Genomic DNA, 19,660 nt, shown 5'->3' with positions numbered 1-19,660 from the left:
TGGAAGCAAAATTGCATGAGATAAAGCTTTTGCCAGTGGGGTGAGAAGAATTGAACAATTGAAGCAACTGCAATAAATGCATCTTGATTTGGATATGTTTAGTGTTTTTCTTTCTTTTTTAATTTATTTTTTTACTTGAAGATGACAAAAATGCTGAATTATTTTTTGTACTCATGGGGAGTTCACCATTAAACCATTAAAACTGCAAAAGGTACAGACAAACATGAACTAATAAAAGAATAAAAATGTGAAATGGAAAAATGTGATCACTGAAACATGACTTCCCTTCAGCTATGACCAACACAAAAGTAAATGTTTTGTCACCTTGAGCGGCTCTTTAAAATTTTATAAATAAATGCAGTCTGTGAAAACTGCAAACAGAGATTAGAGAATGAAAAAGGATTTGAACAAGCTGAAGTCTCCTGAGTTGTGGGGGTCAGAGGTTAAACTGTGCTGCTCGTCTCATCAAAGGCAGGAACTGACTTCCTTTGGCTGCCACAACTCCTCAAATCTAAAAAGCCAAACACAATATACTCAGTTGTGATGCATATTCATAATTTATCACAGAGAGTTGCTTTTCTTACGATCCGAAAATAAATTTGTGGATTGTACATTAATAATTTGTTATGATTTGATGTGGTTCTTGGAGAGGACGAAGACGAATAAAAACAAAGCACCTTTGAAATATCTAACAAATGTGGCAGAGTCATTTTTGTTTGTTTGTTTATTTTTTATCCCTGTACTTCTGAAGCAAAGCCTCCCTCTTGATACAAACAACAGCCATCTCACATGTCTTCCATGAGACAGTAATTAATATCTAATCAAAGTCAACACTCTCAAACGCACAAAGAACTATTAAATATGTAATCAAAGAGAACACTCCACATGCCACAAAGGAAACCACGCCCCTCTTCTGCATGCCTTTGCTGTCATGGAAATGAAATCATTTCTGCCTCATTAGATTTTTTCTAAACCTTCAGGCTTAATTAGACGGCTTTTCCTGTTCATTTTGAAGTTTGCTCTTTTCAAACGAATGATCAAATCACTTCAAAAGTTGGAAACATGGAGGTATGCCATGTGGACATATATTTGCGAGAGCTGCAACTGCAGGGAATGAAAAATAGAAGAGTATTGAAAGTTCAGCCCTCAACCTGTGACATGAGTGTTACCTCACCTGAGAGACCGAGCTTCTTGCAGCAGGAGTTGCAGGTGTGCTTGATAACAAAGCTCTGGATTGCATCATCGCCCAAATTGGCAGGTCCAAACGCCATCTCTCCAGAGGAACTACAGCAGGAGAAAACTTTACTTAGAAGCAGAGTAAACAAATGCATTGAGAAGTGCAAAATTTAGCAAATATATTTAAACATTTAGGACACTACACATTTGTTGCACCTGTTTACCTTTTATCATCAACTCTGATCAGTGAGGGGTCTGTGAGCTCTGCTCCCACACCTTCAGCCAAAAATAAAGATTCAATTCATCAACTTTCCAATAATAATAATACTAATTACAGGCTTGTAGAGTAAGCCTATCTTATACCTTGTAGATCCAGCACTAGCAGTTCCCTGTTGGTATACTCGTATGTCCAGTGAGAGAACGCTAGTATCGCTTCTTCCAGACCAGAGGAGGGTGAGATCTCCTCTCCTGTATTATTGTTGTATTTCCTGAAATGACCACCCATGTTCTTCTCAACAGTCAACCACTGACCGTCAGAGCGCCAGTGCAGCAAGGACACATCCAGAAACCTGCACACATACACATGCTTAGACTTATGTATACAAAGTCATGGTAAAATCAACTTCTTGTTATCATAATAACACAGAAAGGATTCATAATGCTGACCTAGGACTGTAAGGCACACTGCTGGGTTTAATTTGGTTAAATCGCTGCATGAGTTTCTGTGCTGCTCTCTGTTGTTGGATTTCCTGCAGTTTGGAGAGAAATTAGTTAGCAGAGAGAATAATGTTGAATAATAATAATTACTTTTATTATTATTTTTATTCATTATTTGGAATAATAATAATACACTACATTACATAGAGTTTGGAATCTGCTAAAAAAAATTGAAATATTATAACAATTTAAAAGAACAGTTTTCTATTTGAATATATTTTTAAATGTAATTGCTATTACAATTTGCCATCAGAATTTGTGTGATGCTGAATTTTTAAGCAGTCATTACTTAAGTCTTCAGTGCCACATAATTTTAATAATATTTACATATATTTAACAACATTACGGTTTTATCTGTATATTTTATTGAATAAATGCAGCCTTGGTGAGCACAAGACATTTTTTTATATAAATCTTTTTTAATTACTCCAAATATTTGACCAGTAGTTTGTGTGTGTGTGTGTGTGTGTGTGTCTATGTGTGAAAGTTACATGCATCAAATGCAGAATTTACAGTTTATTTACACTACTGCTTATAATTCTTTCAAAATGTAAGAAAATTTACCCGTAGACAGAGATGAAGTGAAGTGCTGATTGGGAACACTTTCTGCCAGATGCGAACCACCTCTGGCCTGAAGGCTTTCACCACATACACTGAGCCCAGCTTCAACACATCACCCTCAGCCCAGGTACACACCACTTTGGTGGCCCTGCGCAGACCCCCATCCAGCACCTCCTGGTGGGCTAATGGCTGAAGAACAGCTGTACGTCCATGCTGAATCCAGGTTGAAATACTAGAGGACAGATCTCCAAGTGAAGACCCTGCTTCTGTCTCCTCAAGTGTATAAATACAGACCTCAACACCACCTGAATAGAGCGGAGGACATTTATGTAAACTAAACTGAATCTGGCTAATGCTGGTTAAATAACCATTGTTTTATTATTTACCCAATAATGACACAGGGGTGAATGGTATAGAGTGAGCCAGTCTCATAAGGTTGTTCCTCTCCATTGCTGAAAGAAAACAAAACAAAAAAATCACCAAAAGAGATCCATCATATCCACAGAATAACAAAACAAAATATTTGAGGAGATAAAGTATAGTTACTACTCACCTGAGTAATGCTGGCCTAAATCTTCAGTCAGCTTAAATGTAGAGCTCTTTACTAACATCAGACATGGACAGAGCACAAAACACATATGTCCTTCACCAAAATCATGACATTTGCTTGCAACATAAACAGAATTACAATAAAAGAACAAATAACTTACCTTCATGTGTCATACTGCTTACCCTAAAGGAAGAAGAGAAATTAGATGAACAGTTAGAAATCTTTGCTCTTAATAGTTAAGATGTCTCATCAGATCATTAACTGAACTTACAAGGGTCTTTGACTGATAGACGTGGCCCAGCTGCTTAGAAGTGGCTGCCCGGGGGTCACAGTGTTCTGAGGAGAGGTCATAACATTCAGCCCATCAAATGTCTCACAGACAGGAAAGAAACAAGCACTATAGGTGAACTATGATGGGCCTTACCAGCCATGATGGGGCCAATTTTGTGAAATCCACTTGGTCAACATCTAATAAATAAAATGAAAAATGATCCCAGTATCATTTTGCAGGTTGGTGTGATTTCATATCAGGTAATAAGTCCAGAAATATACTGAAATGTATCTAACTAATATAGACATACAAATTCTAAGTACACTGCTCAATGGCTTAATATTTAACAATACTTAACTATATATATATATAAAATGCCCTTGAAAGGGGCATTATTAAGGAATAAATAGAATAGACCACAATACGTCAATATGGTCTCTAAATGTATATGTTTCGTATAAGCAGCATTTCAAAGTTTGAAAATACAACTTCTCCATTTACTAGAAATGAAAAATTACATGACATAAAAAGTCTTGTTTTATGAGAAAATGGTCAAAATTACCATGTTTATGGTTAAAACAAGAACAAATATCTGCCAATGTGCTCAGAAATATCAACTTAATTCAAAGGGAAAACAAGCTTCCATACCCCACTGATACTTGTTCTTGTTTTAAGCATAAACTCATTTAATTTTGTTCAGTTTCTAAACTCTTGTTTCATTTTGCATCTTAAGTAAATGCATCTTGATTCAAAGATATTTATATAATTGCATTGGAAAACAAAACAAAAATGAGGAAGATGAGGAGAGATGACTTTATGAATTTAAGACTTTCTGCCTACGATTTATGATCTTTTTAGGCCTTAATTTGTGGAAGGGGTGAATTAAGAGTTTTTAAGACCTTCTTGAGACCCACAGAATCCCTACATTTGTCTTCTTGGGCATCAAGGGCTTATACCATTCAGAAATTAGTCGTTGTAAATGTATATATATATATAAAAACATACTCAGCTTGGTTAGACTGACTGAGGTTCTGAATTCCTGGTCAAACAGGCCTTTTACTTTCCTCTTCATTTTTCTGCGTGGGTCAAACTCATGCATACATCCCCATGTTTCATCTAGTTTTACCTAAGAGACAGAGACATTACTTAACCATATGTCTATCACTAGATCTGACTGCTTGAAATTAAACATAGAAAGTTGTCTTACATTCTCAGGGGTTCCTGCTCTGGTCTTTATGGACTTTTTCCCAAATGATCTTTGTCCCCTAAAGATCTTAGATAACCCTATGGTCACATACATTAACAGATTATTAAACACAAACTAAGATTGATATTTAATCTGTGGTTATGATTTGCATCCATGATACCTCTCTGATCATGGCTGTGTTGGGGTGGCATCAAAAGTGTCCGTTTGCCATGGTCCGATGTCGTCGATTCAGGCATGGCCATAGTCTCCACACTGGCTGAGAGTGAGCGGCTCTGCTCCAGATCAAAGGCCCATTTCCTGCCTAAAAGTCCTTGAGGTCTTGTGAAGTGTCCAGCATCATCAAGCCTGTAGAATGCTGGGTTTCTGACCCCCACTGCTTGGTCTCCATCACTGTGGGAATCTGTAAGTAGCAACATCTGGCTGGAGGATCTGGACATTGCATGTAAGTCATTCTCATCATCCTCTTCCTCTGTAGACTCCTCATGGCTGGGTTGAAGCTGGAAGTCTCCCATTAGAGGCATGGTGGGAGAACTGACACGTGATGGTTCCCCAGATCCATACATTCCCTTGTCCCTCCATCCAGTGCATAGGTGAGGTAAAGAGAGATGGCGTACACCTTCTCTTGAATCACCATGCTGTAGTGACCACCTAAAACTACCCTCTTCCTCCTTTGAGCTTGCCAGCAAGCATTTGCTCCTGACCTCAAAGGGTCTGACACTCGTCCCTGGTGGCAACTCCAGGGAAGGACGCTGCCGGCCAGGCCCCAAGCCTCTGAGTAGGGAAGGTGGCATACTGCGGTAGTGCTTTGGAGATTGAAATGCTTGGCTGGGGGCGACACTTTCACCAATCTGGAGACAGCAGCTATAAGTCACTTGCTCATGGTGGCATGTAATTGGCTGGCTTTTACCAAGACGGGCCACCTCTTGTTGCTGGTTGTCTGTGGCTGAGAGGAAGTTTATAGTGTCCAGTGCTAAAGCAGACAAGTCCTGCAACTGACCCAAGTGACTGTCTAAAGTGCGCATATTGTCCTGGATGATACTGACCTTCTCAGCAACCTCAACTAATACTCCAGCCATCTCTTCAGCCCTAGAAACAAACACCAAAGACTTGAGTTTGTTCCATTGAATTCAGATAAACCAAATAATTTTAAATGGAAATTCAGATGCATATTTTCATTTACAAAGTTCAGTCAACTGAAAATTAACTAAACAGAACTGAGATTAACTAAAACAGAGCTGATGTAACTGCTGCATGCAAATGAGGTTTGGGAGGTGCACTCACTTGTCAGCTGCAGAGCGAATCTGGTTGATTTGACTGCCTTGTTGACTCTCCTTTTTGTCTCTGAAATATCCAGCAACACACTTCTCTTCAAACTCAAGCAACTTCTTCAGATCATCAGGGGCCAGGAGTAATTCTGTGCATATACCAGCAATAAATATGTGATAAAATTGTGTATAAAAATATGATTTTGAGGAACAACGGTATGCTCTTTTTATTGGATCAGTTATAAATGTACTTACACTGTGAAATTATATAAAACATAATTATGTTATCTCATATTGTCAATATTCAACTATAGTGCAAATTCCAAAATAATTGAATTGGACTGAATTGTGTAAAAATTATTAAGAAATTGTGTCAAAAATAATTTCTACCCAAACATGTACACCACTAGAAAACAGAACTGTTTCTCAGTCAAACTCTGACAGGATTACAATAATCATGCAGCGAAGAATACCATGCTAATACTACGCTACTAATATTGATATTTCAATTTAATAGTATAATAATTTAATATTAAATTTCTTAATGTTTATTGAACACTTGATACTGCAGTTAGATATCATAAAAGACATGTTCTTTATTTGTGTCTTTGTTCTGTTGCAACACTTATAAACTTAATAAAATACCTGAATGCTACATTTTTTTTTTTAATCTTTTGAAATAAAGATGCTTCTTAACATTTTTTGAAGAACCTTTTTTTTCTAATTAAAGGACCTTAAACTGGTATTGGTATAGTGTTTTTTTTTTTTGTATTGTGACAATCATGTAAATTATGTAAGACGTGAGTTGACATAACACAGAGGGCTACGATGGTTCAAATATAATTCACACAAACACACACTTACTCAGACCAGTTCTTCCCCGTTTGGTTGCCTTTCTGTGCTTGTGCCACATTGAGCTGAGACACAGAGTCATGTGACTGAGAAGGATGAGAGGGGGCGGCAGCCACGGCTTCTCCTGATATGTCATGATGTAACGATAGCGGTTGTATTTCCACAGCTTACGGGATATGGAGCTCATGTCAAAGTAAACATTGCTGTGAAGTAAATAATAAGGCAAAGTAGGTTAAACCATCACAAAGCAACCAAGACTCAACAATATATCAACACAGACTCCTGCAACAATCTTCCACTCTGGATGTCTGGATCTGAACTCAACAGACCAAATTACCATCACACTAGGAAACAAATGAAAATGTGGTAGTGAATGATGCTTATGCCAAGTCATAAAGATGAAGATGAAGTGCATACTTGAAGAATGCAATGAGTACATTGACCATGATAATGTACTGAACAAAAAGGTAGACGGCCTGCAGAAAGGGGGTGAGGAATGCTCCAGGGACACAGGTTTCAGGTTTACTACAGGCTGTCAAAGCAAAAAGGGATGATCACAATAGAATCAGAATAACATGAAATATCTTACAAATGTTAATAGATAATAGTAACAATAGAGAAGATCATACACAAGACATGAAGAGTGAACCATAACCTGACAACCAAACATTAGAAGCTATGGGAAAAGGTTTATTCAAATCAGATGAACTGACCAGAACGAATGGTGTCCTTTTGTCTCACTCACCATCAATCTCTCCAGCATACACCTCCCCAAAGATCATCCAGTAGGGCTGAAAGACTACATCTCTGAGAAGACTCCAGGATGGATCCTCATTAGGGGACAGGATAGACTTCCTGGATGTGCCAAAACTGACCAGCACAATCGCCATAATGACTACGATATAGAACATGTTGCTCATCTGTGCAAGAAAGACATTCATTAAATTATATTATTTGTTATTGTAAAATGTATCACAGTATTATAAAAGATCTGCGTTTACAAAAAACCTAACAAAGCAAATGTTGCATGTATACTGTAATTATTTAGTGATACATTTAAATTTCACACCATTTTGGTGATCATAGTCAGGTAGGGTCCTGCATGCTGATTGACAGCAAAAAGGTCCAAAAGCCTGACAGACCAGAAGATGAAATCCAAAGAGTAGACGATGTGACTGGCTAAGCGTGTTTCTTGATGCCACCGGAGGGAGACCCCGACCAGGAACAGGAGGATGCCCATGAAGTCATTGATATTCCAATACTCACTGAACCACACCTTCAGCTTCTTAGTGAACTTCCTGGGCTCCAAAACCCACACCTAGAAATCACATTATCATAACAGCACTCTCAACACAATATACTTAATATGTCAATCGGTGGATCTCAACTAGTGGGTTGTGAACCAGAATTAAGTAGTAGGCTTGTACTGAAAGGGTCATGAAGAGCAGAGAAAAAAAATGCTAAATGCAAATATTAAAATGTAACTAACCACCATAGATGAAATCAAAAAGTACAGTACTGTGGAACAAATTCATCTGTCACTTGGTAAAACCTAGCTAAATTAGACAAAGGTAATATCTTTTGTTATTTTATGTCTAGAATCATTACGAGTTATATGTAGTCTCTTATGCATTAGATTGCTTTTAAATATTAGCAATATTCTGTTGCTGATTTAAAGGAGAAGACAAAAATGCTTTTTGTTTTAATTGTTGTACTTTATTTTTCTAGAAATATTTTTTTACTGTTCTGAGAATTAAAATTCTGAGAATTTTTCTAACCAAAATACAATAAACAACCACTCAAACATATAGTCAGTGGAAGAACAAGAGGATGGGGGAGTCAGACAGAGTAAAGATAAGACTTTTCAAAAACATACTTTATTCTTTAATTGCCCTGAACAGCTGATAAGGGCCAACCATTTACAGACAAAAGCAGACATTGATGATTTCATCCTGTATATTTTTCTTAACTGCTGGAGAGGGCTGTGATTTTAAGAGCACTCACCTCTCGGGCTTTCTCTGCTGCCATGGTCAGGATGTAAGTTATGACCAAACACTCCTGAATGTTGGGTTTCTCATCCAGCCTCACCAGCACAGTATAAGAGAACATCATGAGGAAAACCAAAAACGCCATCTGTGTGGACAAATCAAATCTTCAGAGATGGAAGGTTGAAAAGAGAGACAGTTGGAGCGAGAAGATGTGAAAGAATGAAGTAAGGTGAAGGTGGAATTTAGGGGAAACCTACTGTGTGAAACCAGAATTTGACCACCGGAGCAGTATAGAAGTCATACACCTTTCTGGTCCAGGGACAAAGACATCTGCTCCCTCTCTCCTCATCACCCTGAATCTAGAAAAAGACCACTGTCAATGTAAAATACACACTGTGCCATAAGAAGTCAAAGAGTGTGTAGTGTTTTATAGGTTGTCAGCAGTTTTTCTAACTGAAAGTAGAGATGCCACTGTTTCAAGAAGCATCACTGGTTTAACAGGCTAACATGCTACAAAAGCATAATTGGTTTATAGTGTGTTAACAACACACACTAACAAGCTAACACACTATAAACTCTGCCTACATTCCTTACTGTATTTGTTGCTCCTTCTTGCTCTGATGCCCCAGGGTTTCCAGGGTCCCACCCAAACTGCAAGGCTTCCTGGGGCTGAGGAACATGGGACATCTCTGCCTGACTCTTAAACTCTAGCATCTGAATGGCCACAGGCATCAGGATACTGGCAATTATCTGGGGAGAAAGGATGTGGTTTTGGACAACAACCATTAAAATTAACACAGATCTGGGTCACAGATATGCTGTTAAATGTCAAGGGAAAGAAAATGTAATAATACACCACATACTAAACCTTTAAAAGCAACCAAAATCAACAGATAACTACCCTTTCTGCAGCTTTGTAAATCAGAGGATGACAACAAATGCTATGACAACTCTTGGAGAGTTTAGCATGGCAATATAAATGGCAATGTCAATGTGTTTGGTCTTGGTGGAATAAATATGCTACTCCGCTGCTGCTGCAGAGCAAGTACAAAGCCTTGCTACTGCCAGTACATCTATGAAATGATTCTGTGAGCATGTAAGAAATACTGCTGCTGCACATATAACATATATGAGACAACCCCATATAAAACAATATGAAATCACCCTGTAGCAGATCTATACAGGTGGAGCTGGGGAAGGTGGAAGGTTCTGAAGCACGCTGCAAATGCTACAGCAAGCACTTGCCATGTATTTGAATGCGCAGCAAGCTCATTGGCTGCTGATACAAAAAGAACCAATCAGCTGCGTCATGTGAATAATGATGTCATTATGTCAGATTGAGTTAGAACCTATCGGCCTGCGCCAGAGTTTGATGACAGAACTCTGCATTAGTTCATCTATGCTGTGCTGCAGAAGATGATCCATGTGAGTAAGATACACCTTTCAAACACAATCATCAAGCATCTCAATTCAACACACCTTGAACCAGGAGTTCTTACTCATGTTGAGCCGGCCCATCCACAGGTCTGTGAGGAGCATTTGAGTGCAGTTGTGAGCCACAAAGAGGCTGAGCCTTGAGGAGACAGCCATTTGCAGACAAGTGAAATTACTCCAGTCCTTCATCTCCCAGGTCAGCAGCTTCATCGCCATGCGCTCGTTCTTTCTGAAAGCCTGATCCAAGAGATCCACAGCCAACTGTCCAAACTCTCTAAAAGATCAATACAATCACATTGCATTGTTTTCTTTTTCTCCTACTTTTTTTAATAGTAGACAAGTTTCAAATTCAAAATCTTAAAACATATCTTAATCTTTTGAAATTTGGTTACTTCTAATTGTATTACAAGCTGTAGAATGAGGAAAAATGCAAACTGACAGAGAGTTCTTCTTCAGTTCTTCGGACATGCTGTCACCCATATTGCTCTCCTTGGCTTCTTCTGCCATAGCACGGTAAAGCTTGCAGGCCACAACTGCCCTGGCCATAGCCTGCTCTCCATGCTGCCATAGGAACATCGCCATCTCTTGCCGATGCTTGAGCACTGCCCACACAAACAGGTCGTTAAAAGTGCATACAAACTCGGGGCTCGGGGCTGACTTCACGTCCTGAGGCGCTACCGCACCCTCCTGCAAAGACACAATTCTGTGTGTTTTTAATAAATGGAATGATTGTGAATGTATTTGTAAACTCATGACTCATTGTTGCGGCTGTGAACAGAATGGGGATGTTGAAAGAACCTGCTGTCTGCACGGCCGAGCAGTTCTGTGAAAATGGGAGCGAGATGGGGAGGTCTTTGGAGTTAGAGGGGATTTCCTGGCATTGCAGAAAGGACTGGAAGTCTCCTTACCACCCTCCTATCCAAAAAAAAAAAAAAACTCATTAAATTTAAAATTCATTTAAAATAATTATTCAAATGAATCAGAAAGAAAACAAACCTTAGCTGGGTTATGGAAGCGACTGTACATGGCTCTGAAGCTCTTGCGTGTATATGTGCTTCGATAAGCTCCACCAATCAGGTATTCAATCACCATTCCAATGTCAATTAAAGATATCCTATAAACAGCAGGCAGACGAGTCTACAAAAACACAGAAAATGCTTATGGAAACACTTCTTCAGGTCAAGGACCCCTTAGTGGATCGAAGAATAATATTGTAAAATACAGTAAACTTGTAACATTATTACAATTGCAAATGACTGTTTATATATATATATATATATATATATATATATATATATATATATATATATATATATATATATATATATTATATATATATATATATTAAAAGGAAATTTATTTCTGTGAGAATTAGTCTATTCTTCAGTGTCATGTGATCCTTTAGAAATCATTCTAATATGCTGATTTGGTACTTAGTTAAACAAGTTAGTGAATTATGTTAATTTTTCCACAAAAATTCAAACAATAATTGTCTGACTCCCTGTTGACCCCCACACAATGAAGAACAGAAATAACTTCAAGGTTGTACTTTATACTAACCTGTCTGGCATCCTCAATGATGTGTCGAAGGAAATGATCTGAAGAGCCTTTATGCTATGAAATACAGATGTACTTATCATAAGAAGGATCAGAGATATCCACTTATATCAGATATAAAAGCTTCATGCAAGTGGTAAATGGGAATTACTCTGTTGTAGAGCTGTTCCAGACGAGAAATGGTCAAGAAGCGATTCATGGACATGCCGTTCTCAATCAGCAGCTTCACAAAACTGACACGATCCATTAACAATGCATCCAACATGGTCTGCTCCAGAGATCCCGCCTACCAAATCCAGCACTGGATTATACACATCTGTTCTAACTCATAAATACCTTAATCCTGGCTGTAAAACCACAACTGCACCTGCCACTGTTGTCCGTACACCAGAATGTTGTCCTTTGCTACATCAGCTCTGTCCCAGGCCAACGTGATATTTAGCTGCTCCTCAGGGGAAGCTCTGGTACCTGTATTTTAATTTTTCGGGTGAACAACCACATTAATCCAGCATTTAATTAATATGATAACAATATTACATACCTCTCAGTGATGTAGTCAGGATCGCAGCATCTGCCTCTTGAAGGTCCTCAGATTCAGAGTCAAAAATAGTGATCTAAAAAGAAAATTGTCTGTCTAATTTTGACCTCATTAAAAAAATCAGTCCATAAAGAAAAACGAATTTTAACCAACACAGATGGCCAGCATTAGAACAGATTTGTAAACTAGTGGCACTGCTGTTGTGTCATGTTGAATATAGCCAGCAGTTATTTATTTTGTTTGGTATTAGTATGAACCACCAGCCTCCCATGCCAATATATAAATGCATGTAACTCTATAAGACACCCAGCGAAGATGTTCTTCTCTTAACATGCCTTTGGCATTTCGTCTTCACATGAGTGATTCATACCCAATCAAAGAATCTGTGTGCCTGGGGACCAAATTAATCCCTTCTACTCGATTAATATGGAAATATGTTTCATGCGCCATCATTCCAATTATTCTGTTCTCTCTCAATTTAGAAGCTCAGAGATGTGGGATGGGTGTGGTAAACTACAACATTCCGTTTGATGGAGGCTTAGCATCAGAGCTATCGGCATAGTGACAGAGACCGATACACAGCAGGCATCTTATCACACTAAACAACCAGTGTTTACCGCCAAGTAGGAGGAGAGAGGAAGAAGATAGGAGAAGAGGAAACAGCCAGAGAAATACAGAAGGGGATTTGAATATGTTGCACTAGCTTCACAGCTTAGAAGACAAGAACTTTGCTGATGAGTGAGGAGTTCAAGATTAAGTGAGGACTGAATGGTATTTCCTGAACTGACGATTAGAATCTGCAAACTGATCTGTATCTCCTGAAACCATGACAGCGGAAATGTCTTTTAATGGTTTAATTTTAGTTTCATTTTTTGTTTTAGTTAACTATAATAACCCTGGTGAGCACATACAGGTGCATCTCAATAAATTAGAATGTCGTGGAAAAGTTCATTTATTTCAGTAATTCAACTCAAATTGTGAAACCCATGTATCAAAGGAGAATAACTGACTGTAGCATTGTTTTTCAGATAAACAAGTATGTTAGTTTAGCATGTTTTTTTTTTTAAATATCTGCGAACATATTGTGGTATTTTTATGCTTTAGTAGTCAAAAACTTACATACAGCACCTTTAAAGAGATCAAGACATTCATCATCATCTATACAGAAAATGTAGAGTCAGTAATAATAAGAAAATAAACACTGACAGAGTGATTGGGACCCAGATATGGGTAGCACATGGCTAGGCACAAAAAAAAATTAAATGTAATTAAATAATTAAATTAAATGAAATTAAGCTGTTTTAAAAAATATATTTATGTTTGCAGAGTGATTCAAGAGACATGAAACTAGCACAGTTTCAAACTGGTTAATGACACTGTTTAGCGGCCACTATACACAAATTTGTCATAATTGACCAATCAGGGTCAAGTATTCCAACGAGATGTAAAATAAGGTTATTTAACTTACAAGCTCTCTATGTTCCATGCATTCCATGATTATGTTGAGAAGTTCAGACGCCTCTTGTCTTTCCACTCCAAACATTTCCTGAATCCTCAGCAGGACATCCTCCTTAATATCTAAATCCAACTTTCTATGACAAATGAGACAAATACTCAATATAATAGAACCAGAACCCAAACATTATTTAAACTCATCCACATTTATGTGAGACATGCCTGTCTACAGCTGTTTGTTTGTGGATTAAAGCCAGAAGATCTGCAGCTCTTCCTGTTCCCTCGAACACCAGCACAGGCACAGGAGAACTTCTGCGCACGTACTCCAGCACCACTGAGAGGATCGCAGGACCCCCTTCTACTACAACACACACTAAAGGCACATGCTCAGGCAGCCCTAAAATCAATACACACATAAATACATACATCACACATCACACATATCATTTAACTCAAAAAACATTTGACATAGAGTAGACACAAGCAAAAACACTTACTAGGGTGGATCTTCTGAAAGTGTATATGCCTTTCTAGCCTTTTCCTCAGGTCTATTTGACAACCTGATTTACCCATGGTCCCATCATCAACTAACAGGAAGTGTGAATGCATGCCGTTCAGACTGGCACGTTTACTCAGAGGATTACCCAGAGCCTGGTAGTGCCTAAAAACCTAGGACAATAAACCCCAACATCAGTATAGCTGAACTAAAACAAAATACAGAAAATATATAACATAATACAGAAAATAAATCAGAACAAATATAGAAAATAATAATATAAGAAAATAAAAATGAACAGAAATTACATTGCTAGTTGCTTTTTTATTGCATGGTCAATACACAAAGCAACAGAACACACAACATTATGCTGTTCTATTATACCGCATACATTCAGTGGGGTTTAAAAGTTTAAAAGTCTGAGGCCACTATTAAAAATGCTTCTCTATTTATATAGATATTTGGTTTGTCCTCCTTTTGTACTAAATGAGCTGCATGAGCTTCACGTGTTTGTGTAAAACCTGATTATCATGTTCACAACAGGATTTGAGAATGATCCAAAGAGCATCTTATGCTTCAATGGAAGAACATCTGACCATCGGTACAAATCAATTGACCTCATGATCAATGTCACAAATTTACTTATTAGTGACCCAGAAATACAAAATCTTAACTGTATTATTTGTTTTATACCATAACATTTCATTGTTTTACATTTTTCAAAATCCTAAACTATTGTTTAACTCCAGGTTTAAATGATTTTGATTTTGAATCCTGACCTCAGATCCCACTGTACATTGCAATATAATTCAATGATATAGTGTAGAATTGTCAAACTCACATCACAGCCAATAAGGTCACTGTTATTCTCAATAATCCCCCAGGGTGTGATCCCTACAACATTCCTCTTCCTTTGGTCATGTGACCCATACACTTTTACAGCATCACCAACATACTTAGACACACCTGGATGCAAAGAGAAACAAAGACCAGTTTTATTATTGCTAACTACAGCTATTAAAAATAGTTTTTGGTCATTGAAATATAAAGCTGAAATAAAATAAAATATAAATAGAAGATAAAAGGCTTAAACTTAAAGGGGTTGCAAAATTCACTTTTACATGGTGTTTGCATAAAAATGTGTCTTAGCAGTGTGTGGACACAACCACCATACAATGATAAAAATACACATTTTATTTTTAATCCCAAAAAATCTTAGTCTCCATCATCAAGCTGTTTTGATTTTCAAGCACACTGCTCACGGACTGTCCTGTATTTGCATATTTCCACCCTCAGCCAGTTGTACACTATCTTCTCGAGCCACCGAATAGATCTTTTTATGTCTGTGCAAATCATTTTACTCCAGACTGCTTTCTGAACGAGGGACAATTCAACGCAGGGTTTGCTAAAAAGTTAAAATGCAAGGATGGATCAGTACCCTCTGTTCATGATCCAGCTGCACCTCCAGAAAAAGGAAGTCTCACACTTTATATTTTTTATGATTATTTGCAAATCGGGGCAGGGTGAGTAGAGTTCATTAGCATTTAAAGAGACATGCACCAAAACAGGTTGCTGTAAAAGTAGCTGTTTTTGACCAGGTTAAAACAGTGTTGTTTTATAAAACCATTGAGGAATTTTAACCAAAGTATGTTGCAGATATTTTATGAAGACCCTTGTGGAAAATGGGCATCCGAGGTCCCTTTTAAGGTACTTAACTGAAATAAGAAATACTTGGCAACTAACTGAAATCAATCCATTTAATTTTAAAGTATTTTAAACATTTAAAATCTGCAATATAGATTTTTTTTAGAATATATATATATATAAAAAAATAAAAACATATATATATATATATATATATATATATATATATATATATATATATATATATATATACTAAAACTTATAAAAAATATGAAAACTATAAACATAAAAATAAAAGCCAATTTAAACTATTAAGAAATACTACAACAGCATATAAATAATACTAAATAATACTAAAATAAAAGTGAATATATATAAACGTTCTTCAGTATGAAAAAAGTTACATGTACTATGCATCACTACAAAACAGTGTGTTAGCAAAAACAGGACAAAACAAGCACAAACCCGTATTAATCCCATCTGTCAGTATCCATGCTCCAGTGCTCTCTGCAGCTGTGATGAGTCCTGTGCTGAAAGCCTGGTACACCCGTGGAGACAGAGGAAAGCTCTCTGTCCCTCCATGCACAGAGATCACCAACTTGGGCATCTCCATGTGCCATTCTCTCAGCATCAGTTGGACCAGGAGCTCTGGAGGAGTGTCACTGGAAAGACGCACATACTGTAGAGAAAATAGCACTTTACTGTTTGATCTATGCACAATTCTATATCATAAATGCACTTTTAGACATAAACACACCTGCAAGAAAGTTTGCAATAAAGTTACTCATCCTTATATGCACCAACCTTGGCATGACATGTGCGCTTTGTGCTGGCCTGGAAGTCCAGCAATCCAAACGCATCAGTGGGGCTGACGCTGGTGTGTCGCAGTACGTACCACTCCTCCTCATCAGTAGAGTCAGGACCAGGGCCATGTCCCAGCAAGCCAGAGTAAGGACCCACATGCTCCGCGATCAACCTCCCACAACAACATCTGAGGAAAGAAATTACATGAGCCAAGCTGAATGAGAAAAGAAGAGAGATAAAGGTATGGAAGCTAGTTTCCACCATGTAATACAAAAAAAAAAAAAACTTTACGTTACCTTATTTTCTAACCCTAATTTTTATTCCGTGGTGGAAATGGGCTTCAATTTAAAGGACACCACATCAAGACTGCTGAAACTATTCAGGTTTCCGACAGCTTTTGAACGGTGAACAGTGAACTGATTTTACCATGACTTTACCAAGAATTTTCCAGACTTGAATACCACCCTTTTAAAATTTCCATGACTGTAAGCTTTACATAAAATAAATAAATAAATAAATAAAAAATAGAGGATGAATGTACTGATGATCAAAAAATAGTACCTTACTAAGCTTTGGCACACTTGACACACTGGATAACACCTGCAAAACAGCAAAAGCTGCAATTCATCTGGATCTTTTAAGACAAAATGAGTAACCTCAACAGCTCCTGATAAACTCACATTATCATTGCTAAAAGATAATATGCAGATATGATGACCAAGATTATTAAGCACACCTGTGATGATCACGTGAGACTGGCAGAAATTTGACACATTCTCTCTTGCAAAAATTGGCCTGGATCCAACTGCGTCTAGACTGAAGGGAAAGTTTGTTATATAGGCCTACTAATATGAGCCGCGATAACCACTACATTAGAAGCATTGTTGTTATTGTTAACTAAAACTAAAAGTCATTTATGTTCATTGAAATAAAGCTGAAATAAAGTTAAATGAAAATATAACAAAAAAATAAGAAATGTTGCATTGGCAACAAACTGAAATAAAATAAGTTGAATCTTAAGTATTAAAATTGTTAAAAACTGAAATGGTAAATAGAGTTATTTTAAAAGGTAATAAAAATGACAAAACACATTACAAAATTTCTAAAAAAAAATCTAAAATTAAAACTGAAACTATGTAATTAATTCAGAATATTTTAAAAATATGACAATAGTATATAAATAATGCTAAAATAACAATAAAATAACTGAGTTATGCCTGCTCTGACCCACTTTAGTATATATATAAGTATATATATAAGTATACAGTTATAATAGCTGTGTAAATGCATTTATGACCAGAGCCGTCCTTAGCTTAGTGTGTGTGTGTCTGTGCGATGCAACATACCATTTCTACTCAAATCTCCTTCACAGCTGAGTGAGTCAGTCATGAAAGAAAAAAAATACATTAGTGATAGGTGGAAAATTACGTCTATAAATCCTTTTCCGGAAATTATTAGGTGAAATTACCAGACACAGATGGGAAACAAAAATCCTAACTTAAAATACCGCCATCTAGCCGAAGAAAGCATTGAAAGAGTGGAGGGGTCCTCGCCCAAAACAGAGACTGAAACATACAGCACTTTCACTTACTGTACAACCTGAAGAGCTCAATCTGTTCAAAAATACATACATGCATTTAAACGAGAAGAGGCTTCAAACTGCTGTAACTACGCATACAAAACAACAGTCCTGTGTGGAATGGGGAAAGAGACAACTCAAACACAAGTTTTAACGTGCCTTGGAGTAAAGCCTTCTGGGATAAAACTTTTTCGTCTCATACAACAAGGCAGCTATTAACTTAGATAACATACGCTAATGCTCTGCATAGCTGATTAATTACCTGTGTAATAGCGTTGTTTTCCCAGTCATGTTTTCCAAAAAATTAGCGGATTCTTAAATTCCTGCATTAAGCGCGCATTATAGAAGAGATGCGATCAGCTGGGAAGTGGGTGGTCTTTACCACGGGCTGTGAAGTGTCGAGTGTGGACATGCAACTGGAACTTTACTGTGAACTTGTGTTTCGTTCTGGGAAGCTCGTGCTTATTCAAGAGAGACCAGTAATAGTTGCACAACATATGTAACTTCATTCTTCCTGTATTCATTTCGAAATGTTTATCAGATACTACTATGAGACTGAAGTTTTTCTCGCTTAAAATGTTATATATGACGCATCGGTTTCAAAGCTGCGAAGCGAAAGGGGAAAATATGTTCGTCAATGACTAACTAAATGAGCGGGGGCTGTTAAAGTTAGTTAAGGAGATCTAATAGACATACCGACGTCTAGCAAGACCTCAATCACGAGGTCCTTTCTTTAGGAAAAAATGTTTAGTTATGAAAAGGTTAATTACTGCATAATAATCATCAAACATAGCTGCAAATAGCAGTCAATGGGTTTATTTGCATATAAGGTCACGGTCACTCGCATTTGAAATAAAACTAACTAGTGATATAATTAACACCAGTTCGTACAATTTAGATGTATTACTTGTATGTACAGTAAATTGATTCCAACTGTTATAGCGCCTCCTTCTGTCAAAAACCGAATGAAACATTGCATGCTTCCGAAAGGCCCACCAAATTTACTGATAATTTGATGTTAATGTTATCGAATATCTTATGAAATCATAGCTGATAGCTGCCATTATTTTTAAATATGTAGTTGTCTTCATAACAGGGCCTCATATATCAATTTATATCAAACACATAGTATAAAAGTATTTACAGTATGTCGATCGTGACAAGAGTTACATATTTACATTTTTATTTACTGATCCCATTCAGGAATTATAGCAAAAATAGTTTGCTATAACTCAAATAGATTTTCACTCAAAAATAGTGCATAAAAAAAATCTTAACTTTACATAGCAGTAACATTCTACAACGGCAAATATAAAAATATATTAAGAGAAAATATGTAATTACTTATTAATAATAATAAGAAGAATAAACTTTTCATCTGTTATCTGAGGGGTAGAGCTTGATTCTCACATGCTTCCATTTCTGATTTTATTTCAAGGTCAAAAAAAAAAAAAAATCTTCTGACAAATGATCAAACAATCGTGTGAATTGTGCCACCCAGAACTTAGCCTGACAACATAACTGCACACACATCAGTTAAAATAAGTTTGTCCTGTAGACTATGTT

General features: G+C 37.1%; 1 protein-coding gene across 8 annotated transcripts; it reads right to left on the bottom strand.

The window, feature by feature from the left end:
- Positions 1 to 83: 83 nt before the first annotated feature.
- Positions 84 to 19,088, bottom strand: LOC109081602 (transient receptor potential cation channel subfamily M member 6-like). 8 transcript variants are annotated; one of them, XM_042754655.1, is made up of 40 exons: positions 17,984 to 19,065; positions 17,862 to 17,887; positions 17,252 to 17,331; positions 17,077 to 17,115; positions 16,516 to 16,702; positions 16,177 to 16,390; positions 14,909 to 15,033; positions 14,069 to 14,240; positions 13,794 to 13,968; positions 13,585 to 13,708; positions 12,120 to 12,192; positions 11,946 to 12,046; positions 11,730 to 11,864; positions 11,582 to 11,635; positions 11,018 to 11,158; positions 10,820 to 10,936; positions 10,461 to 10,708; positions 10,067 to 10,295; positions 9,173 to 9,337; positions 8,845 to 8,946; positions 8,604 to 8,732; positions 7,669 to 7,917; positions 7,345 to 7,519; positions 7,017 to 7,131; positions 6,612 to 6,802; positions 5,764 to 5,896; positions 4,643 to 5,568; positions 4,483 to 4,559; positions 4,281 to 4,401; positions 3,429 to 3,472; positions 3,276 to 3,340; positions 3,165 to 3,187; positions 3,008 to 3,058; positions 2,841 to 2,906; positions 2,458 to 2,759; positions 1,843 to 1,925; positions 1,540 to 1,745; positions 1,401 to 1,452; positions 1,175 to 1,284; positions 84 to 511 (listed from the first exon to the last, which is right to left on the bottom strand). In XM_042754655.1, the coding sequence occupies exons 2-40, from the start codon at positions 17,862 to 17,864 to the stop codon at positions 444 to 446; spliced, it is 5,670 nt and encodes a 1,889-aa protein (XP_042610589.1). In that variant the 5' UTR covers positions 17,865 to 17,887; positions 17,984 to 19,065; the 3' UTR covers positions 84 to 443. The 8 variants fall into 8 exon arrangements, with proteins under 8 accessions (XP_042610589.1, XP_042610582.1, XP_042610575.1 ...); XM_042754648.1 differs by having other exon boundaries at positions 17,862 to 18,080; positions 18,357 to 19,065; XM_042754641.1 differs by having other exon boundaries at positions 18,357 to 19,064.
- Positions 19,089 to 19,660: the final 572 nt, after the last annotated feature.

This window comes from Cyprinus carpio, chromosome A5 (genome assembly GCF_018340385.1).
Source record: "Cyprinus carpio isolate SPL01 chromosome A5, ASM1834038v1, whole genome shotgun sequence".
In the NCBI taxonomy this organism is placed as follows: Eukaryota; Metazoa; Chordata; class Actinopteri; order Cypriniformes; family Cyprinidae; genus Cyprinus; species Cyprinus carpio.
This window is presented reverse-complemented; position numbering and strand designations above follow the sequence as displayed.

Coding starts and splice junctions, on each gene's coding strand:
- LOC109081602 (XM_042754637.1), bottom strand. Junction 8,947..9,172: donor CAACAAATACAGTAAGGAAT/GTAGGCAGAGTT, acceptor GTCTTTTTCTAG/ATTCAGGGTGATGAGGAGAG. Junction 7,132..7,344: donor GTATGCTGGAGAGATTGATG/GTGAGTGAGACA, acceptor TTGCTTTGACAG/CCTGTAGTAAACCTGAAACC.